At 35.4% G+C, this 27,777-nt stretch overlaps 1 protein-coding gene across 8 annotated transcripts in view; it reads right to left on the bottom strand.

The window, feature by feature from the left end:
* LOC110021992 (sirohydrochlorin ferrochelatase, chloroplastic) overlaps positions 1–26,686 on the bottom strand; it is a 68,443-nt gene extending 41,757 nt beyond the window's left edge. For 4 of the 8 annotated variants that reach the window (XR_002293716.1, XM_020720743.1, XM_020720744.1 and 1 more), the window contains exons 1-6: positions 26,524–26,685; positions 9,395–9,492; positions 8,957–9,195; positions 8,741–8,802; positions 1,367–1,477; positions 1,146–1,238 (exon numbers count right to left, since the gene is read on the bottom strand). Coding sequence is in view for 6 of the 8 variants with exons in the window: in XM_020720743.1 (XP_020576402.1) it covers positions 1,146–1,238; positions 1,367–1,477; positions 8,741–8,802; positions 8,957–9,195; positions 9,395–9,435 (546 nt within the window). In the remaining 2 variants the exon portion in view is untranslated. Of the gene's footprint in view, positions 1–1,145; positions 1,239–1,366; positions 1,478–8,740; positions 8,803–8,956; positions 9,196–9,394; positions 9,493–15,573; positions 15,642–26,523 lie in introns of those variants that run through there. The other 4 variants (XR_002293717.1, XM_020720747.1, XM_020720748.1 and 1 more) reach the window with 4 other exon arrangements.
* Between the last annotated feature and the right edge of the window lie 1,091 nt (positions 26,687–27,777).

The raw sequence follows: 27,777 nt of genomic DNA, 5'->3' as shown, positions 1-27,777 counted from the left end.
AGTTCAGAGATAATAAGGGGAATCTACATTTGATTTTTATTGATTTAGAAAAAGCTTACGATAAGGTTCCAAGAGATATCCTTTGGAGAGTTCTCGAGAAGAAATGTGTTGATATGACTTATATTCAAGTCGTTAAAGATATGTATACTAAAGCTGTTACTTGTGTTCAAACTAAAGGAGGATTTACAAAATATTTTCTTATTTATGTTGGATTACATTAGAGATCGGCATTAAGCCCATATCTTTTTGCTTTAGTTATTATAAAATATGAAAGACTAGGATATTATATGATTTTTTATAGACTCCCAAACATATTATATTATTCTCCTTGTATTTTTGTAGTTTAGTAGAGTGATTACTCCTACGTTATCTTTCATTAACTCATTATATTGTTTTAATATTATTTCTAGATTTTAAACATTTAAACAAAATAAATAGAAGAAGAGCAAATGTGCATAGAAGTTGGAACAACAAACGGAAAAGTACAAATTTTTACTCATTAATTTTATTGATTTATTTAGTTGGCTTTTTATTGTATTATTTGAATATTAAATTATTAGTATAGAATTAGAATAACAGAGAATTGATTTCCACCTTCCGATCGTTCGTTCTCGTCTGGGTTAACTACAAGCCACGGGCCAAGTTGCGACAGTATCAGTTGTATTCTTATTTATGTATTAAAATAAATTTCTTTATGTTATTACTGGCATACTCTTTTTCTTTTGAGAATGCAAAACATGTTTTTTTTTTTCATCAGTGTACCACATTCCGAACACGGCTTTTTTTTTTCATCAGTGTACCACATTCCGAACACGGGGTTTGACAAGAAAAACTATAACGCAAGTATATAGCTAGTTTAATTACACTTGTAGGCGCATCACACTTTAGATGTAATATAACATGAATATGCTATCTACATCCAACAAGGGCACTCTGGAATGCAAAGGGTTCATGCTCCTTGCTAGATAGTCAGGTGTGTTTGGTTGAATGCCTTTTTTAGTGGGAACAGGGATTCAAGTTTAGAACATTTAAAAGTTAAGTTTACCTTCCGAGAAATTAAGCATGATAATAATGCAAAAAAAATTGAACAATATGCACTCAAAAAAGTTAATACGGCAAAAGGGAGGATGACGATGAAATCATACCACCATGAGTTCATGCAAGCCAAGAGGTGCAGTAATGATATAGGATATGCCAGAGTACTCTCCAGCTGCTTCAGCCACCAATGCAGGGATGTCCTGTATTTCACAAATTAATATAACAGTGTACTTTATTTCATTTTTTTTTTATTTTAGATGGTAAAATGTCAAAAGAAAGCACAAGCTAGCATAAAACTTTTCAGAAATTCATGAATTCAGAGCATTACCTTATACCAATGTCGCCCTGGCAAGAGGAAAAAAGGGCTAATAATAATATGATTTGCTCCTTGCTGCACGCATAGCCTGAATGCATCTTTAATTGTTGGTTCAGCCAATTCCTGTAATTCAATAACTTTATCATTATAGACATGTTTCGTTTCATTAAGATTGCCTTTCATTTTTAACTGCTCCCACAAACGGTCGTAAGAATATAAGCAACCCAGCAAATGGAAAGCTGTATACAGAGCATACCCACAAAATTAATTTCACATGTGATGAGGATAGAGAAGAGCATAAACGAAATTATACAAAGCATAACAATATAAAGGATTAACAGAAAAATTAAAAGCACATCTAACCAAAACAATAAATTTTTTATGTCTTCCCAATACTTGTAATAATCAGTAAAAAAAATGATAATAAAATTAATAATCGAATAGACATACAAATAAGCACCTTTCGTTTTGTTTTTGAGTCGCATATCCCTTTCTAAGAGAGTAGAAATTGAATGATAGAAACAGAGAGCTAGAAAGAAAGAGGGAATATGAGAAAAAGAGAGAGAAAGATAAGAGAAAAAGAAGAGCGACTCACCAGGTGCATCATTTCCCTCCATATCGTGCTTGACAGAGCTTGAACGACTGACAACTGCCACGAACAGCAAACGAAGGAAGGAGAAGTTGAATCGAGCCATTTTCCTCCATTGGCACAAGTAATCGGGCGTGAGACACTCAGCGTGGCCTTCTGTGCCTACCCGAGCAATAGAAGGAGGAAGAGGAGGATCTATACGATCGAAAGCAAAAGAGGCAGAAAGGCAGGATCGTTTCCAACCTACCTTGAGGGTTCGAGAAGTCGAAGGAGGAGAAGAAGAAGTTAAAGGAATAAGTAGAGGTGCAAAGGAGGAGAAACGAAGTCAAGCATGCGAGAATGATTATATTAAGTAGTACAAACCGTCAAATACTCTTATATTTTTTATTCTATTTAGTTGGCATACATATCATCTTTCTTTTCATTGAATTACTATAGATTATGAGTATGAGTATTCACTAACTTTGTTTAACTTAATATTATTTTAACTAATTTTACAGGTTTAATTAATTAATTAAAACGTGAGCGATGGAAGAAAAATATTTACAGACAACAAGGACAACCAAAAATGAGGTAAAATTTAACTGTACTGTTTTAATTTATTTTTATTGGATCTTTCATATATTATAATATTAGTTATAGAATAATTTTAATTTCCATTATTCGACCGCCCATTCCTGTCTTAGCTAATTTCAAACCCCGATTGAGTGGTGACAATACTTGACACAAAATTGCAAGGCAATAAATATATTACCTTCTTGCACGGTTAAAAGGCGTTCATATAGAGTTTATTCAATTATAAACATTTTAGAATCATAAAGTTTAATCTAATTAATTGAACTACTGCCCAAAAAAAAAAGGAAAATATTAAAAAAAATTTAACTGGTTCAATTTTAGGTTATGAGTTTATTAAGGCATCTCAAAGATTAGAATAAAAACATTTCAAACACAACATCAAAACTTGTTGAAAATTGTATATAGTTTGGGGTCATATTTGTGAATAGGAAATATATAATAAGTTTAGGGGTTTATTTGTAAAGAATATTGCAATGCGCTATATAAGCTCATGTCATTAATGAATAAATGAACTTTTTGAGCATTTCTTTTTGATATCAGAGCCTAACCTAACCGAGCATCTTCGTTGTCGCCTTCCCAACAAAGCTCTAGTCGAGACTATATCATAGGGGTCGGTCACATCGCCGCCTTCCCAGCAAGCTAAGATTGCGACTGGAAAGGGCGGCGCGATGCGCCACCACAAGATCCTCTGCTACAAACATTCAGGGCATCATAAAGCTGGCGATTCTTTGCCTGGCTTGTCGAGGGGAAAGTCAAGCCATAAGCGGCTTGTTCTATGAGGAGACTCGCGACATGCTTAAGATTTTTCTCGAGATGTTATCCGCGACGTTGTCCTCTATACGGAGCACACTGGTCGTAGGACTATTACTGCGATGAATGTCATCTATGCTTTGAAGCGTTAATGTTGCACTCTCTATGGTTTTGGTTGTTAGGTTGTAGGGCAAAGTGAGGGCTTCTATGATATTACGCTCAGCTCGAAAGTGAGGAAGGTAGCGGAGCAGCTTCATTTTTGGAGTAGCACTCCATGACAGGGAGGCGAAGGAACGAAGTGGCCGCAGTTTTGCATGCGGGCAAAGGGATTGCAACTTCGTGCAGGCTAAGGCAAAGCGGATCGCACGAGCTTGCAGGAAGAAAGTAGCATGTGATATGTGTGATCTAGACTTTGATCCTTATGATTATGAATGTCAGGAAATGGAGATAGTGTGAGAGGTAAAGGATTGAAACTTCTGGGAAACATAGATCTGAAGTTCTAAAAGTCTTGGTCGGGTTCATACAAAGTGCTAGCGTCTCGATGGGAGACACTACCTCAGCACGTGCTCCGACGCATGTGCAGCTAAATCTCCCTCATGTGGATTTGAAGCCCGATGGACTGATCATACATCTGAGTTGGGCGTCAGATATATCTGAGTTGGGCGTCGGATCGAGGCTGCTCTAGTAAGGAATATATTAGAAGAATATCTGTCGTGGTAGAGTTAAATAGTGACAGTGTTGAGAGAATGAGTGGAGGATCGCAAATGCATTGCCTTGCACCTAAAAACTCAATCGATTCTTCTTGCACCTTGTATCACCACAGCTCGACATTAGTGAAAAGTGATCAAAATATGTCCTAGCCCAGGCAATGATTCCTTCACTAGAAGAGGCCAACGCCGCGATGATCAGGAGGAGAGTTTCATGAAGCTACGGTCTAGGCCGAGTAGACTTCCAGGTTCTCGGTCAACTTTGAACGTCTTGAGCTCAGATATGATAGGTGCCGGGAGAGAGACTCGCAAGTGCTACAACTATGGAGAAATAGGACAACTTAGTAAGGTTTGTTCAAAGCCACCCAAGGAGAAAGCGACAGATGGACGTGGACAGTCTAGAGGTCGTAGTCGTAATCGCAGAGGCCAAAGGGGTGGAAGAGAGAGATATTGAGCAAATCTGATGATAGTGGAGAACGATGGAAAGACAGAAGTGATCTTTACCGCTAAGGATCATGAGTTCTTGGATATATTGAAGAGAAAGCATAGAGCAACATGTGATATGACTAACGATGCATCCATATTATCGTTATCCAAAAAGAACACTGCTACTCATGCTCACTCAACAAAAAGTACTCGCAATACACATGTTCTTGCCTATATATCCACCACAAGATCATCAGAATGGATAATAGGAGGTGTTGCTATTCATATACTCACCTAGCAGTTCAAGAGTACATTCAGACCACCGGTGGTACAACACAGCATGTGATTGGCAAGAGTATAATGAGATGTACCAAATCTATGACCATGTCCAATGTTTTGCATGTTCATTCCTTTCCGGTGAACCTTCTATCCATTAATGTCATTATACTTCAACTAAAATATATTATTTTATTTTATATTTCTAAGATGATCTTTAAATTGAATGAAATTGGTACGTAGCATAGTGGACTCTAGTACTTAAATAAAGAGAGGATGGACTCAGCGTTGACATCCATTGTAGAAAGTGTTGGAGTAAGAGAATCTGGGAGGAGTGTGGAGGATGTGTTGTTGCCACATCACAAGCACATGAGACACCCTTCGTTTAGTCTATTGGGCCATTTATATCCATCTTTATATGAAAAGACAAATAAACAAAACACTTGCATGTGATGCTTGTGAGTTTGGTAAGCAAACCAGAAGCTCTTATGTTAGTTCTGATAATAGTTCATGTATTTTTGATTTAGAGCACTCAGATGTAAGAGAACCTTATTTTACAACATTGATGAATGACTACAGATATTTTGTAACTTTCATTGATTATTTTTCTTGTGTTAATTGGTTATATCTGATGAGAAATAAAAGTGATGTGTTTGCCTGCTTTAAAGACTTTCACAAGGCGATTTAGACCTATACGGTACAGTAGTGAAGGTATTATGGTTTGATAATAGTACAGACTATACCAACAAGACGTTTGAGGAGTACTTGTCAACATAAGAGAAACAACATCCAACCATATGTTCATACACATCGACACGAAATGTAGTAGAGACAAAAAATAGACAGCTTCAAGAGGTAGCCCGAAGCATGATGATCTCGATGAATGTACCAAAGCAATTTTAGGGCAAGTTATTTTGTCAGCCGCTAAATTGATCAATAGAATGTCGATAAGAGTGTCGCAATGACAATCTCCTTGTGAATTATTAAAAGAAAATAATTGTGGGAACCTCTAATTAAATGTATTTGTTGTATATGTTTTGTGAAGAATAATATACTATCAATAGAAAAGCTGAATCTCAGAGCTGTGAAGTGTATTTTCGTGGGTTCTTCTACCACTTAAAAGGATATGTTTGTTGAAGCTCAATAAGAAGAGATTGTTTGAGAGTACAGGTGTGACTTTTAAAGAATTTGAATCATATTACACCTTGAATCATATTACTCTTTGATAACTCGCTAGATGCTGAAGTTACAAGGCGAGAGAGGAGGATTAATGATGGTGAGGGATTGATACATATGAGAACAATGTCTTGTCCCATTTTCTGAGAAGGATAGACTGAGGAAGAGTCGAAAAATGAGAAAAATGAAACTGAGGGTGGCAGGATTTAAGCTCAAAGGGAGCTAAGGGTGTATACAAGGAGAAGACAGAAGAGAGAACAATGTCTGACGTGCCACTCATGCCAACAAGTCCACCTCGACTCCTAAGACACCTACACCATCCATCTCAGAATTCGATTACCTAGGTAATATGATTCATTTCCCTTCTCCTCCCACTCTCATAACATTAAAGAGGACATCTCGCAGCAATACGAGTCATCCTCCTGATCGTTTTGGTTTCTCACAAGACATTGCCTAGTTTGTCTCATAATCTAACATATCACCTTTATATTGAGCATTCATTGCATCTTTGGATACTGTCTCTATACCCAAGTATCAGCAGGTAGCTAAGGAGGATCCAAAGTGAAAGGTTGCAATGCTGGAGGAAGAAGTTGTTGCTCTCGATAAGAAGAGAACATGGAAGCTCATGTTGCTACCTGTAAAGAAAAAAAGCAATCAGGTGTAAATGAGTCTTCACAGTGAAGCAGACCTCAAAAAAGAAAGATTAATTGCTACAAAACATGGTTGGAGGCGAAAGGCTATAGTCCGACGCATGACATCGTCTATGATGAGACATTTGCACAAGTGGCAAAGATGAATACAGTCAGGATACTCGTCTTTCTAACCATAAATAGTGGATGGAAATTACACCAACTGAATGTGAAGAATGTGTTTCTTCAAGGAGATCTGCTAAAGGAGTACATGGAGATACCCTCAGGCTTTGACACAAATCAAACAATGGGCAAGATATGTAGATTCAGGAAGTCACTATACGGTTTGAAGCAGTCTTCTAGAGCTTGATTTCACGGGTTCAGGAAAGCAATGGTAAGCATGGGCTATCAGCAGATCAATGACTTCAACGACATGATGGTCACATTATTATTCTTATTGTGTATGTTAATGATATAATTGTCACTAGTGATGATGAGGGAGAGATTGCTTCGTTGAAGGCAAGTTTAGGCAAAGAGTTTGAGGTGAAGGACCAGAGACAGCTTAGATACTTCCTCGTGATTAAGGTGGCTCGTGGAGCAGAGAGGATTATTTTATCTTAAAGGAAGAATGTGCTAGACTTGCTCATAGAGATGAATGCATGTTGGGATACAAGCCTGCATTTTCACCAATTAATCAGAAGAGAGAGTTGAGCGCAAAGGCAAGAGAGCTAGTTAATCGTGAGAAGTGATAGAGGTTGGTATGGCATCTCATCTATCTGAGTCACACTCATCCTGATATATCATTTGCAGTAAGCGGGGTGAGTTATTACATGCATGATTCGAGAAAGGACAACATGGATGTAGCGTATCAGATTTTGAGATACTTGAGTTCATTAGGGAAGAGGTTGATGTCAAAAAAAATGGGCATTTAGGTATTGAGGGATATTATGACTCTGATTGGGCTAGTTGTGCTGATGACAGAAGATCCACATCAAGATATTGTATGTTTGTAAAAGGCAATTTGGTCCTTTGGAAGAGCAAGAAACAGCCAGTAGTTGCGAGGTCAACGGCAAAGGCAGAGTATAGGTCTATGACTTTAGGTGTTGTCGAGGTGTAATGGTTGAGAGCTCTATTGGCAGAGCTCAAGGTGGACCAAGGAGCTCAAAATGAAGTTATAGTTCGACAACAAGTCAACAATCAGCATTGCAAACAACCCAATGCAGCACGACAGAACCGAGCATGTGGAGATTGATAGGTTCTTCATCAAAGAGAAGTTGAATAGTAGATTACTTGAGATAAGTCATATAGCTACTAGATAGCAAGTAGTCGATTGCCTCACCAAGAGACTTAGCTCATTAGATTTATCTAGGTTGTGTGACAAAATGGGGGCTTAGTGAGTATCTCTTGCCCATTTTGAGGAGGAGTGTTGAGAATTATATATAGTTTAGGGTCCTATTTGCAAATAGGAAATATAGAATAAGTCCAGAGATTTGTTTGGAAAAAACACTGTAAGGCTCTATATAAGCCCAAGTCTTTAATGAATAGAAGAGGTTTTTGAGCAATTATTTCTTTTAACCTACACAAATCTTAAACCCATATTTGGAAGAGAAGCACAACGTATGCATATATGTGAAGAGTTTCACACTAGACAATGGCCAGTCAAACTAAAAAATCTGTACAAATCATAACTTAGCCTACAAAGAAACTGAACCAGAATTGGTCAGGTTTCTAGCCAAAGCTGCGGCGATAACTCCTACTAGGTCAAATGTAATATGTGTTCAATATAGTCTAAATAAATAATGCTGCACAACAATATTTTGACATGTAAAACATATATAAAACATCAGTGTCGTCAATAAAGTTATATAATCATGTTTTTAACGCATAAATACTGTACAAATTTGTTTTTGAAGATACGCCAATCAATTTTTACAAAACTCGAACTAGGTAGTCGTCCACGTCTTTCACAAAAAATTTATAGGAAACAAATAAGAGGATTGCTTGCATATAAAAAAGTTTAATGCAAAAAAAGGCCTTCTACGGATTTTCCATTTTTCATGAGAGACATTTATCAAATATAAATATGTAAAGCCCATCTGACCGTTACCCTTATTTCAAAGAAAATTTTTGGAAAAAGGTGGCAACAAGTTTAATTATCTGACTTCAAACAGTTTAATCAAACCATAAAAAAACAAATTGATTAAAATAATATAAACATGGTTGTATAACTAATAAAAAAAGCATAATCAAAATGTACCATATGTGCAGGCTCCACTACTTGATAGCCAGTTCTACTTTTAAACATTGCTACAAAATCATCTGCAGTTCAGCTGGAGATCTCATTAGCAGTGCTTCCAACAACCCAGCACCAATAAAACAAGGCAAAGGAAGAAATAAAACTAACCTCACAGAGAAAGAAATGCACAAAGACATAAAAATGATTGAAATAATGCAGCATATAAAAACTTCTTACTTAACATATGATTAGATTCTTGTCGTCTAGATCCATGGTCGACGATTACCACACCATCTTTTACTTGATTTGTTGGCTCTCCCTTTAAAACATAATCATTCATGATGCTCAAAGATGACTTTATGGGGAAGATAGTTCTTCTTGGCAACCTTTCAAAGATTGTAAAATAGGAAAAATATAATCTATGTTGATTCTTTTTGTATGTTGGAGCTGAAGTGTTGGCTGCTTTGTAGAACTTGCTGTTAATAAGAAAGACAACTATAACAACTCCAAATACTATTAGAAATATATTATCACGACTACAAAACATTGAAACTTCAATTCTGATCTCTTAAACAAAAGAGGCATTCGATCAAACCACTAAGCAAATGGAAAAAAAAATTTTGAATCAAATAATAGAAACACAAAAACAACTTTCTAATTGTTCAAAAAATTTACCGAGTAAGTGGGACTTCTGAAGTCGCTGAAACAGATTGCATCTCTGATGTCTATGGTTTACAACAAAATTGCTCTACTACCTCAATATTTTGACTGGCCTAATATTCAGAAAGAAAACAAGAAGTTGGATGCTGATCATCAATGCATTAGAGAAAAAAAAAAAGAAAAGATGATTGAAATGAAACAAATATTATAGTGGCATTTGGCAAAGTAGAAATTAGTTTGAGATAAACAGCGAAAAAAATATATGCAGTGCTGAATGCAAATTTATTTGTGGATGACATTAAAAGTTTACTAATAAGAATACATCAAGCAAAGAAAAAGAGAAAAAGATGAAAGAGAAAGAAAACTGAAAGAGAGAAGCCATGGAATTTTACAAGATTGCGAAGAAAACATAAGAAATGTAAATGATTTGATGTGCCAACCTTACCTTCTGATCCCCTACTTATAAGTCCAGGTTAAGGCACGACTCTACTAGAACAGCTATATACAAACAATTAGATAGCTAGGCTTAAGAAATGCTTATTATAGATTGAATAAGTTTAAATAAAGTATTTGTTGACTTTACATGGAGACAATCAGTTCTAACGAAATCTTCAATGACTTCAATTTAACCTAGCAAATAACTTAAAGTCTCGGCAAATTCATCCGACAAATTAGGTGGGTAGCCATAGTGCTTAAGCAAATAGCCTTGGCGACTTCAGTGATCCGTTGTCGGGTAACGGTTATGCCAAATAACTTTGGCAACTTGAAATTATAGGTGAAATCAACATAGACTTTGGTGACTAGCGGAAAATTGGTTATCTTTCATTGGCCAGCTTGTGAACACAACATCAATCTAACATGGACTAGGCAATCTTTGATAAATAATTAATTTTACAATTTTGATATTTTTTAATAAATTCATAAAAGAGCAAGAGAAGGAAATAATATTTTTGATAACTTGTCACATTGATCATGACTAGTTATGTAGATTTGACAGTTGGTCAACCCATAGATTGTTTCTTGTCTATAAAAATTTCATGACTTCTTTACCTTGGCTAAACTTTCTCATACTGAAGAATATGGAAAAAACCATGAAGAATACTGGCAACTCAAGAGCAATACGTAGCAGAAAGTGCTCAAGGTTGCCAATGAGCCTTCTTCCACACCTTCATAGAAGAAAATTAAGAAAAAAATTAAGGCTGACGCGAGAGTGTAAAATAAAGTTGCTACTAAGTTTCCCACTAGAAGAGATCTTCAAACAACTTATCCAGAAATTGAGATAAATTATAACTCCACTTTTCTAGACCATCTTCGATGGATGACAAAGCAACATAAGCAACACCACAATTTTGCCAAGCAAGTTGCTCGCTTCTGGGAAAAAGTGAGTTATCAACTTCCCAAAACTATTAACTATAATTTGTGATATATATATATATTGATGTCAAAAATAGTTTAAAAGAAAAACAAAGAACGTTTATCATGAGGACCAAGTTGATATTAGGAGATCTATTAAAATGTTGATTTCGAAGTCCTAAAGCATTGAACTAGTTACTTTAGTTTAGAGGAGTACATTTGAGCATATACTCGAAGATTTTGAATCAACAAACGCCATGGCACTCACCTTTCAAGCTAACCTTGAACTTAAGAAAATAACAATAGTTAAGGGGGTCTCTAAGCTTCAAATTTTTTGAAAAGCTCATAAAAATCTCTTAAGAGACTTAGCGAAGAAGTATGTTGCTCAAGCTAATAGCTTTGACACTATTTCAAGTGAAGTCAAAAGAAATGTTAGTAAAATGAGTTGAAGAATGCAATCATCATTTAAGAAAATTCATTACATCTCAAGTTAGTATCCTGGCGGTTCTTTCTTCATCACTTGATTCATCATGGTAAAGATGCTATTCTTGATCCTCTTGTATAAAGCATTGAAAAAGGGAGGCAGATCATTGCTTATTACCAAATTTGAGAAATCGCCAATGCCTTCAAGTCATCCTCCAACAACTTTGTCATCCTTTAATGTTTTTCCTTGTAAAAAAGAAAAAGAAACCTTTCCAAAATGATAAATTTTTACTATCTTTTATATGCATACACTCTTAAGTTACGAAGAGTCTTCTTAGAAATCTTGTATATATTTTCTATAATCATTTTACTGCTTTAAATAAAAAGCTATTAAGTTTCTCGAATACATAGCACTTTGAATTTTTGTGTAATTGAATAAGAAAAATCTTAGGTGAGATTTAGGTTTGGCACCTTAATTGGTTTAAATTATGATATTAGATTTGATCACACAATGTTATTACTTCTACAATTTTTGTATATACAGTCAATCGTCATTTCTATCTTTGCACTCTCTTCTTCTTTTTATCTTTGACAATAGAGCAAAGGAAGGGAAGGTAAAGATGGATTCTTTCCATCATCCCCTTCAAAACTTAAACCAAGCTACAAAGATGGAAGAGAGAAGTCGACATTCTGATGGAGCAACAACACCTGAATAGCAACAATTGCTAGTATCAACCCACATTTTCAAATGAATTAAGTTGACTCAATACATTTTTATCTTGGCCCTAATATATTTTCCAATTTTCTTGAGACTTTAAAGGCTTCAAGTATCAAGCAAAATGTCAAATTCCAAAATTAGATCAATCACTTAGAATCATCATTGCCTAAGTCTGAAATTTTCAGAAAACATCTAGCTTGATCATACTTTCTTCAAAAGATAAAATAGTCGAATTAAAATAATCTTTGAGGAAATAACAAAAAAGGCAACGCTAAGTCAACCTGTGGTCTTCCAACGTTGCAAGCATCAATGCTCACAGAGACAGGTATGTTGGGAAATAATATGAGATGCCCCTGTCAAGTCATACTAAATTTTTTTTCCGTTAGTATACCATAAGACAAGTTGTCACATTAGATCATTCCCGCCTTATGTCAGAGCTTTCACCTTTATGTGGGTAACATCTCTACACTCATGACTTAGAAATGACTTTACTCACCCTCAACACAGGTCTAGCTATTAAATAATAAGTTTTGAGTTTCACAACTTGTCTTTTTTGTCTTATAATTTACATAAGATTTTAGCACAATCATCAAATTTTCTGTTTTATTGAAAAATACAAAACAACATCAACCAAAATTTCCAAAGTTTTAAATGCAATGCAATTTGCAAGTGTTCCTTTTTTGTTCAATGTGCAAAACCCAAAGTGAGTAGAAATTTTATAAAGTTTGCAGCACACATGGATTGTATATCATTATTAAGTAAACAAAAACAATATCAACTAATAATTTCCAACAATTTAATAATATATTAGAATTAAAAAGTTTCATTTATCTGAAAGCTGAAAGAAGACAAGTCTAAGAATATTCATAAGAGGTGGTGTAAAGCATCAAAAATGTGATTATAAAATCATTCTCGAGAAGAAGCTTGTGAGCGAAAAGTTGCTAGACTAAACAACTACAGAAAATGGAGGAGGTAATCTTTGGGGCATTCAAGGAAAATATTGGTAATCTTCTATGCCAACATTGTGATTCCTATGGAAAGCACAATATTTTGGTGGATTACAAGTACAAGGTTGTTAACAGAAGCATTCCTTGACCTCAATGGCATTCACCAATTCTATATATGCTATATGCAATGGAGTGTAGGTGAAATGCCAATTCACCATTGATGATTTATCTTTCACTGAAGATTGATAGGCTCAAGGATGTCACTCTTTTTATTGTTAAAGGTATTAAAGTGGATGTTGATTGTTACGATGAGTTCTTGTGTTTTTTAAGTTGAAATCACCAGGATACTTATTCAATGAGAGTTGTGACTCTAGCAACTTCTAAATGCCTACTTCTTAGAATAGAGATTTTGTCATTGTTATACTCTTTCGCGTTTTTCTGGGTATTGTGAGTTTTGACATTCAACCAAGGCCTTTGATTGTTGCAATCCAAGTACATATATGAATAGTCCTTTAAGACCTTAGATACGTGTTGCTTAGGTGAGAATAGATCATAAATCTTTGGCATTCATCAAATGAATAATAAAATGCCACAGGCATTTGTTTGGTTCTAGTCTAATATTAAATGAGGCTTGCGAGTATTTTAGGGGTTGTTGTGCCCTAGCAAAATATGGATAGCAAATCACTTAACTTTATAAAACTTTTGATAGTCCCGAGAGGAAGTCTTAGTGACCATTTTCAAGGTGCTTCCTTAAATGTTGTGAAGATTAGTTCACACTTAAAATCAGTTATAGCAAGAAACTTGTCGACTCAAATCAAGCACGAGTCTAAGCTTTCAAAATAGGCATTTTGAAATTTGATGAAAGTTGAGACTCCATTATCTAACCAAAGAATACATTTTGTTGGCTTAACAGAAAGTTCCTTGACATTAAGAGAAAGATTATTTCTTTTCTAGATTCTCGATTCAATATAATGATGGTTACTCAAGATAGATTGATGAAGGGAAATGAAGTTAATGATGATGTGATAAATTGATGAAGTTGCATTCTCAGAGAGGATGAATAAGAGAGAAATTATATTGGAAGAGCTACAAAATTCCTTGCATCATATCTGTAAGATGGCTTGCCATTTGATTCAATTGCTTAGAAATGACAAAATATTCTTGCACTCGTATTTTTCTTCTAATTGATTCATTGTTTGACTTCTTGATCTAGGAATCAATATATGCTCACCGTATCTTAGAGAATATTAGATCCAAATGTGTTCATGAGTAACACTAGAACTGTATTGATGCATACGGGTTGTTAAGAAGAAAAAAAGGAGAGGGAAAGAAAACATATAGATAAAATTTCTAATACAACAACAAAGCCTTAATCCCACTATGTGAGGTCGGCTACATGAATCCTTTTTTTCTTCATTGCATCCTATTTAGTGTCATATTTTCATTTAGTTTTAATAAATTAAGATCATTTTTTATACAATAAGCCCAAGTCTTCCTAGGCCTACCTCTGTCTTTCTTAACATAAGTCGAATCTAAAACATCTACTCTCCTAATTGGATCATCAGATGGTCGACGCTAAATGTGACCAAACCATCTAAGACAACTTTCTCTAATTTTGTTTATCACAGGAGCTGCACCAACCCCATCACGGATATATTCATTTCGCATTTTGTCTCCAAGTATAAAGCCACTCATCCACCTAATCATTCTCATCTCGGCAACACTTAACTTAGTATTATGCTTCTCTTTTAAAGGCCAACATTCAGCGCCATAGAGCATTGCACATCTCACTGCCATCTTATAAAATTTTCCCTTTAGTCTAAGCGGTACTCTTCTATCACACAAAAGACCCAAAGTATTCCTCCACTTCAAACAACCCAACTTGAATTATACTATTAACAACGCCATAGATAAAAGTTCTGATATTTTATTAAATTTCCATGAAGTACAAAACAGATGTAACTTATTGAATCTATTAGGCTCAACCTCTAATCCCCTATTTATAGACTTGGGTCAAAACAAAATACTATAAGAAAAGCGACAATTACCTAATTAAAATACACTTACATAGCAAAATTTATAAAATGTTTGTTATATAATCAATAAATTTAACTAACCTATAACTTTCTAATTATATTAAGGACTTGTGGTAAATTCAAAGAAGTTTAAGTAAAGTTACAATCAACTTCACTTGGCTCAGTTCTAATAGTCTAACAAATTTACCGTGGGATGTCGTGTAGCTTTGCAGCATGGACGAATTCAGATTTGAGAGAGTAGCACTAAGAACTTCAAGTGACCTTAGTACTAAATACCAAGTCGCTTTGATTAACTCAAATAATCTCGATATCAAGTAGCAATTTTCTCAAGTACTTAAAGAATGTGACAAATAGCTTTCTCAACTTAATTTTCACCATGTAATTCGAAAAATTGTTTCATGTGGCGAATTAATCATGTTTAACTTATCGACTTGCTTTGAAATCGCTTCATCATGATCACAATACCTATTTAATTCGAGTTATGCGGCATCAGAAAAAAATCCCATTTAAAATTTTTATTTACTAGTGAAATGTCATTTGATTTGAGTATGTTTCCTCAAAACTCTACGTTTGCAGAAAGAAGAGCGAGCTTAAAGAGACGCATAATTACAATGAGCCCTTGTTCTATCAACCTACAGCCAACACCCCGTGCATGGAAGAAGCTCCACAAAGCATAAAAAGAAGAAGAAGAAAGCTGCAGAAACTAGGACATCATACCATCTTTGATTGGCTCCATTACAATGCCCAATGGAAGTAAGCAATGAACCTCACCCACGTTGTGCCTCTTCTAACCTTTCTCCCATCCACCCCCTTCCTCTACCTCTATTGGTGTCTTCCTCCCGCTTTGATCTTCTAGCACTCACGCTCCTCCCTCCAATCTCACTCAAAGACACTCGCTCAGGCTTTTTGTCTCGCTCCCTCTCATAGTAAAGTGGGGTCGGTTTAAAATAGGTGTGCAACCGTGCAAGAGAGTCAAGCCTGCTTGTGAACCGACTCAACTTGACTTGAGAACAGGCTCACAATTTAAGTTTATCGTGCAAGCTTGAGCAATAAGTATAACTCGATTCTTAGTCGAGCTTGAGTTCGAGTTTAGAGAGACTCGGCTCATTAGCATGTCGAACAGCACAAAATAGAAAACCATCGCAATAAAATGCTTAGTGATGGACGAGCAACTGTGATGTGTCTCGCTTTTGTCTAAGAAATAAACTTAGGGTATGTTTGGGGCAACTACAGCTTATCCAGCTTCTACTGATAAGCAACTGATCCTGATAATCTGATGATGAGCAGTTGATCCGAATAAGCTGACTGGCTGCTTTGTTTGAGCGTTTGGAAAACAGCTTATTCTGGATAAATAACCACTCTGCCCCTGTACTGGATAAGCGGTTTAGCTGTTTGGTTTTTGCGTTTTGTAAAAAGTTGATTTGCAGCTTTTTGTTGATAAAATGTCATTCAGACATTATTAATTTTAATTTTTTAAAAATTATTTTTAAATTATGTGTAACATAAATTGTAATCAATAATTTATATTTTATACTAATTTTAAAATCTATAACTTCAATAACCAAGTTTAGGAACATCTAAAGCTATCCACAGAGATATATGAATTTGAAGATAAGTTTTCAAACTTCTATTCAAATATTTCGTCAGCTACTCTCAACTAAACGCTCGCAACATAAATCAACTGAAGTCGAGCCGTTTAAAATAAATATCTAATATTACAGCCAAATCGACTTATTTTTATTATTTAATTATAATTATTATTATTTAATTTTTTAAAAGTAAGAAGTTATGAAGATTAACTTAGCAAAACATAATTAAAATAATATCTATATTTTGTTTTAGTTTTGACAAGGAATAAAAATTTAGGATCTTTAAATAAAATTTTAGGGGGATTTATTTTAAATAAAATTTTAAGGGGATTTACATGCATAACACTTATCTTTAATAAACAGAAAAAAAAAATCTTTAAAATCCTAAAATCGGACGGAAGGAGAAGGACGAAGGTTACCTTCCTCGCTGGTTTTCGGGTAGGATCGGAATTTAGGCGACGGCGAGCAACGAACAAGGACGAAGGTTACCTTCCTCGCTCGGAGGAGAGCGACGGAGGATGTGTAGGAGGGGGGAGACTGGCTTTCGGCGAAGGAGAACAATGAACGGCTTCGAATGGCTTTCAGCGCAGCGAAGGTGAGCGAAGGTTCGGGGCGAATGCTATGTTTTGTCGTGAGGGAGGGGTAGAGGAGAAAAACGACAAATGAAAACGCGAATCGCGGGTATAACCCAGCGATCTGCATGTAATAAAAAAAGTAAACGCAGTTTTCAAATAATTTGTCCGAACGTGCGAAACAAACAAATAGGGGGCGTTTTCAAAACGTCGCCGCACTTATAAACTGCCCCAAACAGGCCCTTAGTAAGCTTATCTTATCAAGTCTTTCAACTGCCCTAACTCATTTCATCATAGCTCCCAAATAGCAAGTCCCGTACGACCACACTTCTTGGGATTTGTTCTCACCTCTTGGTCATGTCTCACTTAGGATACGTTTGGGCAGCGCTGCGATGTCGCACTGCAATTTTTCTTGTTTGGAAAAACTGTATTTGTCACTGTTCTCAAAAAATTGCAGCTGAAAGCTATGTTTTTCCATTAGACTTGGCTACCTGCGGTGGCTGCTAGAAAGTTGAGATCTGACTTTTTCAAAAATAAATAATTTTTAATAACCACTACAGCTTTTTGAACAACAGCTATTTCTTCAGCAGCTTCACCGCTGCTTCTTCAAACAGCTGCAGCTGCCCTAACCAGACCCTTAATATCCACAACTAATTTCTATTATGCGTACTGAGATATGTTCTTGTAGCTGCCACAGGACCACCTCCACATTCCCACTCCCACGCGTACAATATTTCGAAATCCTAACTACCTGCAGGTGACAATATACTCTAGAATAATCTCCTACTTGTTAAATATAGAGGTTAAAACCAATGTAATGTCTTCGAAGGAAAAATTGTAAGTATTCTTCCAGGATATTGGTATGTCATACTCATTACTTCCCTCTCTTCCCTTCTGTATTTGTTATTGTTTTAAGGTATCAAAGCAAGAGTTTTAACACTGCTCGGCTTGATCTTCTCTGGGACTCCACCGGTCAACCAAACGATTGATTGTATGATCGACCGTTGACCTCACCATGGATGCATCACAAATGTCGGAGACACAAGGTAATACCTCCACAATTAATCCTTCGGCTGAAACTAAACAAACAGCCAGCATTCCCCCTCAATCCAAAATTCATTATGAGTAGTATCAAGAATATTGCTCATACCCAAGTTGCCACTGACAACTACCCTTGTGAGAGCCCAAGTGCTCAAAATCATTTCAACAATTGGATTTCTCGGATACCTGGATGGCAGTAGTAAATGCCCACCCAAATTCCTTCTCTCCGAGAACGATTCCTCAACCCCCAATCCTCTCCACAATGTGGACTCTCGTGGATCAAAATCTAACGACACTATACTCAATCATCTCCCCTAACTTGTGTATTTCATCTACCTACTATAGCGGAAGTATGGAGTACAATCGTCAAGCGCCTACAGCCTACCAATAGATCTTGGCTAAATCAGGTAAAAATGAGCTACATACTATTTCTATGAACACTTTATCCATGGCGTAATATCTTGCCAAGATCGAGACAATCTTTGATAACATATCAACAGCCGGGGATCGACTTGAACATGAAGACATCATCCTTTATACCCTTAATGGATTACCGGCAACTTACCAATCCTTCAAAACAGCTATCTGCACCCATTTACAGCCCATGGATTTCGATAATTTTTACTCATTACTGTGCAGTGAAGAAAATAATCAAACAAATGACCTCAAGGTCAATCAAAATCCCAACCCTCAACTAGCCCATACAACAAATTATCAAACCACTCGTGGTCGTGGAAGCAACTCTCATGGTCATGGAAGATCCCAAAACCCTCTAAATCAGCACACACGTGGTGGCCGCTCCCAATTCAGTCCTTCCGTTACATGCCAAATCTGCCATAAAATTGGTCACTCCGCTTCCACCTGTTGCCACTGACAGGACTTGGACTATACACCCTCCAACCGATCCCTTCAAACATCTACATCTCCATAGGTCCTCCATTCAGATGTTACTACCCACCTCACGTTCGACTTCAATCATTTACAAAAGGCTACTCCTGCAACACTCCTGCAACTGAAGATGAACAAGTCTTTGTGGGCAACGAACAATCTGTCCCGGTCCAACATTATGTCAACAACATTCTCCCGACACCAGAGCGTAAGCTTTTTCTTTCTCAAATTTGGCATTCACCCTTCCTCACCAATAATCTTCTATCAGTTCACAAACTAACCACCGACAATAATCTCTCTCTCTATTTCCATATCATTGATTCACAGACAAATCGGAAGAACCTTCCCCTCTCCGTTCAACAGCACCACCAAAAGCTCTCCTCATATTTATTGTTGTTTCTGCTCTATTGCACAAGCATCTCGACCATCCCCATGCGAAAGCCATCTTTCGCATCTCCAAGGTTAATCCTGCACTTGTAATTCCCAACATGTCTTCAATGAGTGAGAGTTGTAACTGCAACAAAAGCCACAAATTATTTTTTCCTTCAACTTATTTGAATTTATATTTACCTTTCCAACCAATACACTCTGATGTATGGTGTCTCTCCCCAATTTTATCTAATCAAGAATATCGTTACTATGTTGTGTTTATTGATGAATTTTCTAACATTTCCTATTAATTTCCTATGAGACCCAAATCTGAAACACCACAAAAATGTATACAATTCATCAAAATGATTAAAACACAATTTCAACACCCACTCGTTACTCAATTGTGTCTTACTCTTGCCTCTAGATATCGCCTCATGGCTACATGGCATCTTCCAGGTATATTCTAAGACCTAACCTCTCTCTCTCTCTCTCTCTCTCTCTCTCTCTCTCTCTCTTGCTCGATCACAACCTGAGTTTGTAAGTCGCTTATCATGTTGAACGTCAAAGCTTTGAACTTTATTTTGTCATTCACTCATCATGTTGAATGTCAAAGCTTTGAAGTTTCTTATTACGCAGACGATGAAGATGCGACACATAGAAAGTTTACTCTTAAGGTTATCTGTTTTTTTTTAGCACTATTAGCTTAATTTTTAATTTGCTAAATGAGCAAGTATTTATGAACAATTTCTATTACATTGGAGTATGGATGGAAATGAATTAATTTTTTGCTATTACTTTTGTGATTGAGCATTGTTATTGCTTCATAAGATCTTAATTACATAGTCAGCATGCTGATTTTGATGCGTTGCCTGAACTTTATCATTAACCTAGAGAATTAGTATACAAGTTTGTTTATTAATTGTATTTGGCTATGATTAACTAGTGCTTCAAAGCTACCATAGGTAAATAGTCTACTTTTGATTAGTAATAAGGAATAAAAATAGTTGAACTTTTTTTCCTTCTGAAAATTTATAGTTTTGCACCTTCTATTTCAACTCACCATTGTTTGATACATTTCCATTATTATGTTTATGTCAATTGTCATTTCATCTCCCTGAAGAAAAGAGAAATGAAAATTGTTTTGTAGTTTTGATGGACTGTTCATCATGAAGTGTGTTCATGCCATTCTTGGCATCTTCAAGTGGGATCAAACTAGTATGGGTAAAAAAATTTAATTTATGGTCCATCTCTTGACTAACTCATCATTGTTTTTTACCTCACTTCCATATCTTACTTATAAAGTAAAACTAATAAATATTGTCACTTGTTAACAGGTAAACTTCAAATTTATCTTTTAGATATCTTGGTTGATTACCAATTTCCTAGTTGACTAACATTTTTAGTTTAATTATGACAGTGATTTCATATTTCCATCTACTTATTTTTCTTTTGTGTGGATTTGTTGTATAGATTTATTGGAGTTGGTACTAACCTATGTACTTTTATGTAGGCAAACATGTAAATAGTGCAATGTTACATTTGAGATTTTTGCTGTTTCTGGTTGGAGGAATTTATCAGCAAAATTTTCAAGGATATAATATCTTTTCAACTAATAATGTGGTAGCAATATTCTTGTTGGCTTATTTTTCAATCTTATTTTGAGGTATTGATAATTTGATATCATGTATTTTTTTTTCTAATGCATATAAATTCATCATCTTATCTTCTGCTTGAGTCACCAAAAATATTTAGGAAAATGCAAAATTGGACAGTACTCATTCTTCAATCAGAAATTTCTTTAGTTTATTTAGTTTCTTCTTTTATCTTTAGAACGTCAACAATTCCAATTTTTGAAGATGTTGCTCGTGAGCCCTATAGTTTGAAGATTGAAAGTGAATTGATGTAACAGAAACTAACAATGATGACAATAATATTATTATGGTTGATAGTGATAATATTGTTGGAGAAGAAAAGAAATATGATGATGTTGATCAAGTGCATGACGAGAATGAGAGTGAAAATCCGATTGAAGCAAAAGAAAAAAATAAAACCTCAAGGGTTTGGAAAGAGTTTAAAGAAATCACTTTGCTTGATGGTAAAAAAAGAACTAAATGTATTTATTGCCAAAAAAAATTACTATAGAAAATATTGGTATAATAGCATAATTTAGGAGACATTTGGATCATTATTAACAATAATTTATAAATTAAAAAAACAAAAAATTTTGTATTTTCAACCAAAAGATATTGCTAGTTCAATAGATAATAGTCAAGAGGGCTGCAGTTTGACAATTTTGAAATATGATCATACAAAAGTAAGAGATATGATAGCACAGTATATTGTAATTAATGAGAAACCATTTTCAATTGTGAAGTTTGAGTTTAACTTAGTTTTGAAATTAACGTTCTCTTTTTTTTGTAAAAAATTTGAGTAAACCTCGAAATGATGTTATGTTAGTGTATGAAAAAGAAAAACGAAGCATTGAAGAATACAAGTAAAACTAATTTTATTAGTTTATTTTATATATATTAATTTTATAATATTATGATGTTATCTTATTATAACCTTAAATTTTTTATTAAAGGAGCTATACTAGATCCACGAAACCTTAGTTAGAAACCTTGAATGAAATGTTAAATATAATTGACTAATTTGTTAATATTAGAAAGTGGAAGTTGTGATGTTACATATTAAATTCATTTACGTGCATTTTTACAACCTTTTCATGCCAGCACTTTTCCTGTATACACATTAGTTCTGCAATTTCTTGCTCCTTATTAACTACAATAAGGACAAGAAAATGATTAATTAAATTTCATCAAAGTATGGTGATTACTCCCTAGTTTTTTTGTGTCCATAAAATCTCTATAAATGGGGTCAGTGGAGTCTTCCCTCCTCACTTCGATATTGGATTTTACACGCCATCATGTTTGACGCGAGAGCTCCGAATTGCTTTGATGATTATGCGCTCTGAATGGCTCTTGAAGAATTCCAACCCCCTCCTTAGCCTCTTCCTTTCCCTATAAATGGAAAAAAAAAAAAGAAGAAGATGGTGGTTGTGAGGAAGAATAAACACAAGGAACATGCAATCAATTTGAACGATTAAGTTTCATCTTCTTTTGGGCCCACGATCAGCCAAAAAAATTATCGAGGGTGGACAAAGGTCAAGGGTCTTTGGCTCCTCCGGTGGATTATGCTCTAATCATTGAGGAAGAGTTTCATTGGGTTGATCCGATCACCCATTAAGTAGTTAGTATTCTGGAATAATTTGGCACAACAGTTATCTCCAAAGTTCCCCAACCCGAAGTGCAGAAGAATAATGCTTTTATCCAAGATTTACCCAAAACTTCCTCCGAATTAGGTAGGTTGTCAGGTATGATTGACTGGTTGTTTTTAATCTGAATTTCTCCTCTTTCACATTGTAAGTTGATGCAGGTCCAGATGTTGGGGTTTCGTCTCGTTCGGGCATTCGACTAATCAATATTGTTACCGACTCTATTTCAATTCTGACTGCGCTTCAACATTCAATCAAAGATATTCAACAACAGATCATTTAATCAGCTAGCTAATCTTTTTACTACTTTCCGAGGGATAGACGGTGGTCAACAGCAGTCTTTCGGGTCGTTGGAGCCTAGAGTAAATGAAATGGTGGATTCTTTTGAACGTGCAGCTAGAGGATTAAATAGTGATATCATTCGAGACCTGTAGGCTTGGGTCAAGAGGATGGAAGGATGAATGCACTTTCTTCATGAAAATATGGTATTTCTTTGGACAGAGCTGCAGATCGATCGAACACAACATCAGATTGATGAGGGGAACTATTTTAAGTTAGGCAGAGGGCTATTGTTTAAGTGGCTACTTAATCAAGGGCATGTCTTGACTCAAGTGGTCGAAGGTTTTTTTGTTAAATATTTCCTTTCCGAATAGTTTTATGTAAAGGTTTTGTAAAAAACTATTTGTTATATTTTTATGTTTTATTATTGACATGATGTGGTGTGACCTATGTTTTTCGACTTACGTCCCTTATTATAAATAAGTTAAAGAGCACCATGCTTGAGACTTTTCCAAATTTATCTTAACCCTTTCCCATTTTTCATTTTCCCTCATGGCTAGTAAGTACTCTCCAAAGGTTTTTGGAACTTACCTGGCAGTTGATTCTTCTGTCCTAACTGAAGATGACGTGTCGAAGTTGATGGAGTACGTATTCAACGATATTGTGAAGCTTCAGGCAGTTAGGGGTATCGATCAAGCAACAAGCAGGTGTGGAGATGATCTAGCGTTATACCGGGACCAATTCCCAGTCTGAGGCTAAAACTATGCACTGAGCTAAAGGGTGTTTTCAATCGATACAGAGTAGTTCCCACGCAAATCATGTCAAACTCAATCACCACGATTATGGCGTTCATCATCTTTTGCCACCACTAGGGCATATCATGATCGACTGACTTGTTTTACTATTTTTTTCATTCAAAATTGACAAGGATGGTCTCGCCCAATTTTCTGTCGGTTATAGACTGACTCCAAGTTTTGAGATTGGAGAAAGCAGTTTCTAGTCGAATCTTGCTCCTGCGGCTGAGGAATCAATGTCACCCCTTAGAATATGCTAGTGAGCAGAAGCAAGACGCTTCTGAAACATTTGGTGCCTAATGGAGAAAAAATTGAGAGAAAACCATTGTTCGTTCCGCAGTACACCAAGAAGAAGATTGTTGATTGGGTCGTGCGACCGGATAAGTTTGGTCGGATGACAGAGGATCAATGAAAGGCCTCAAATGTCAAAGAGGCTATCCATGTCAAGGAAGCAGAGGAGAAAGCCTCTAAGAGAAAACTATGAGGTAAGCTTGCCCTTTCAAACAAAGGGTAAATCCTAGGGGAATCTGGGAAGATGGTTGTCGTTAGCGCATATACTACAGGCGTTGGCCTTATTTTTTTCTAAATCTGAAGTGACTATTGTGATACAAAATGTGTTAACTGAAGAAATCACTATTGTTGCACAAAACCCAAAAAAATTTACATAAGATGCAGGTGAGGTAATCTGAACGCCATTTATACTGAGGTCGAGTGCCTCTGAAGGTGAAGCTTCAGGGAATGAACTGAGAACATCAAACATTCAGTCACCGATCGATACACATTTATCATCATTGCAACTGACTGATCGTCGTCCTCCTGACTCCTCATATCTTGATGTGCCTGCAAAGGCTAAAGCTAGACAACACTCTTCTATCGACCTGTCAGAGTTGTCATTCGAGAATTGAACTAAACCTACTCTAGAGTCAGTTCCTCTTCCTCTTGTGTCGATAAAGAATCACATCCCTCTAGTGGTGTGGAGAAAGAAAAAGCTCCCATGGGCGTTTTTGATGCTCCACCACCCCTTCTAAATGCCTAGTTCTTAGAATAGAAATTTTTTCATTGTTTAACTCTTTCACGTTTATTTGAGTATTGCGAGTTTTGACAATTCAACCAAAGCCTTTGATCGTTACAATCCAAGTACATATATGAATGGTCTTTTTCTAAGGCCTTAGATAAGTGTTGCTTAGGCAAGAATAGGTCATAAATCTTTGACATTCATCAAATGAATAATAAAATGTTGGAGGCATTTGTTTGGTTCCAGTCTAATATTCAATGAGGCTTGTGAGTTGTTTAGGGACCGTTGTGCCCTAGTAACTATGGATAGGAAATCACTTAAACTTTATAAAACATTTGATACCCCCAAGAGGAATACTTGGGAACCATTTTCAAAATGCTTCCTTAAATGTTGTGAAGAGTAGTTGACACTTAAAATCAGTTATAGTAAGAAACTTGTTGACTCAAATCAAGCACAAGTCCAACTTCCCTTTGTAAGCTTTCAAAATAGGCATTTTGAACTTTGGTGAAAGTTGAGACTCCATTATCTAACCAAAGAAGACATTATGTCAGCTTAACAGAAAGTTCCTTCGGATGAAGAGAAGATTATTATTTTCTAGATTCTCTATTCAATATGATGATGGTTATTCAAGAGAGTTTGATGAAGGGAAATAAAGTCGATGATGATGTGATATATTGATGAAGTTGCATTGTCAGAGAGGGTGAATAAGAGAGATATTTTAGTGGAAGAACTACAAAATTCCTTGCGTCCTTTCTGTAAGATGGCTTACCATTTGATTCAATTGCTTAGAAATGACAAAATGTTCTTGAACTCATATTTTCTTCTAAATGATTTATTGTATGAATTCTTGTCCTAGGCATCAATACATGCTTTTCGTTTCATAGAGAATATTACATCCAAACTTGTTCATGAGTGACACTAGAACTATACTAATACATATGGGTCAAGTTAAGGAGAAAAAGAGGAGAGATAAAAAGAACAAACGGATACAAATATTTTATTAAATTTCCATAAAGTACAAAATAGACGTAACTAATACCCTATTTACAGATTTGGATTAAAAGAAAATACTATAAAAAAGCAACTTTTGTCCAATCAAAATGCAATTATATAGCTTTAATAAATGTTTGTTATATAATGAATAAATTTAACTACCCTATAACTTTCTAATTATACTGAGGACTTATGATAAATTTGAAGTAAAAGCAGTAGTTTAAGTAAAGTAGCAATCGATTTCACCAGACAAATTCTAATAAAATCTAACAAATTTGCTTTGGGCTGCCGAGTAGCATTGCAACATGGGCAAATTCAGATTTTACAGAGCAGCATTGAGAACCTCAACTGATCTTGATACCATATACGAAGTCCCTTTGATTAATTCAAAGAATCTCGGTATCAAGTAGCAATTTTCTAAATTTCTTAAAGAATATGACAAATAGCTTTCCCGAATTGATTTTCCAGGTGAGATCACTATGTACTTCGAAAACTTATTCCATATGGCGGATTAATCCTGTTTAACTGATCGACTTGTTTTGTACTCTCTTTATCATGATCACAATACCTATTTAATTCAACCTATGCCACATTAGATTTAAAAAACCAACTTAAAATAGTTAATTATGGTTGAAATACTGAAACACAGTTATTAAGGTTATTACGAGTAAAATATCATTTGATTTGAGTAAGTTTCCTGAAACATCTAAGTTTGCAGAAAGAAGAGAAGAGGTTAAGGAGACGCGTAATTCTATTAACCTATAGCCGGCACCTCCTCCATGGAAGAAGCTCGACAAAGCATAAAAAAGAAGAAAGAAAAGGGAAAGCAGAAGAAACTAGGGCATCATACCATCTTTGATTGGCTCAATGACAATGACCAACGGAATTAAGCAACCTAACCTCACCCACGTTGCACCTCTCCTAATCTTTCTCCCATCCACCGCCTTCCCCTCCCTTTGTTGGCGTCTCCTCCCGCTCAGCGCTGGGTACGTCAGGGTTCTTCAGGGAAAGGGTTTATACCCCAACCTACCTATGAAATTACATGAAATTATGGAAGCGCGAAACTCATTTATATGTTACAGGTAATTTATAAAGAGATTACAGAGAAATTATAGAGGGGTATAACCCCGATATAGCACTCCTATATCCCCTGAATAACCCCTGGACGTACGCATCGCTGCATACGTCTTATGTGCACAAATATTTTCCTTTGCACTCACGCCCCTCCCTCCAAAATTTATTTGCGTACAGAGCGCTGCTTACTTTGTTACTGGGTAGAGAAGGTTATATGTGTTTTATATCCTTATCCTCTCTCTAATCTAAGGGTAAATAAGTTTCGTGTTTCTGTAGTTCCGATAGGTACAGTTAAATTATAGGAATGTTACAAAAGAGTATAATATAGATGTAACCCCCTTGTATCTTCTGAATAACCTCTGACATACGCAACGATGCATACGTCTTACATATGTAAATACCGATCTCTCCCTCGAATCTCACTCAACACGATTCGCTCTCGTCGTCTCGCTCCTTATGAATTATATTTTATTTATTTAGTAATATTGTTGTTTTATAAAAAAATTTACATTTCTAACATCTGAAATTTAATATATGCGTTTATAACACTTTTTTGTTATAAAACTCTACACATTTAAAAAATTAGTAAAAATTTAATAATTATGATATTTTCTATTTAATGTTAAAGATTTGGATATTATGCACGTAAGAATATAAATTTAGGAATATGATATGTAACTATATAAAAATTGTTTAAATTATCATTAATAAATATTAAATTAATTAGGCTTAATTAAATTTCAAAATTTAATCATTAATAAATATAAATCAACTTATAAACCAATTATAATTTCTTACAGCTTCACCTAACAATTTATATGTAGCCAAAACAAAATTACGTGTAAACATATTGCGAATATTATTAACGCCCATATATATATATATATATATATAAGAAAATCGGTATTTGGGAGAGGTCCAAATATCGATTTTTCATGTTCTAGGCCCCATAATAAGAATCTACGTCATGTGCATAAATATTTGAAAACTGAGCACCACTGGGGATCGAACCTGTGACCTGAGGGGACTT

The sequence above is a fragment of the Phalaenopsis equestris genome, unplaced genomic scaffold (genome assembly GCF_001263595.1).
Source record: "Phalaenopsis equestris unplaced genomic scaffold, ASM126359v1 Scaffold000160, whole genome shotgun sequence".
In the NCBI taxonomy this organism is placed as follows: Eukaryota; Viridiplantae; Streptophyta; class Magnoliopsida; order Asparagales; family Orchidaceae; genus Phalaenopsis; species Phalaenopsis equestris.
The sequence above is the reverse complement of the archived record's forward strand: the minus strand, read 5'-3'. Positions and strand labels throughout refer to the sequence as shown.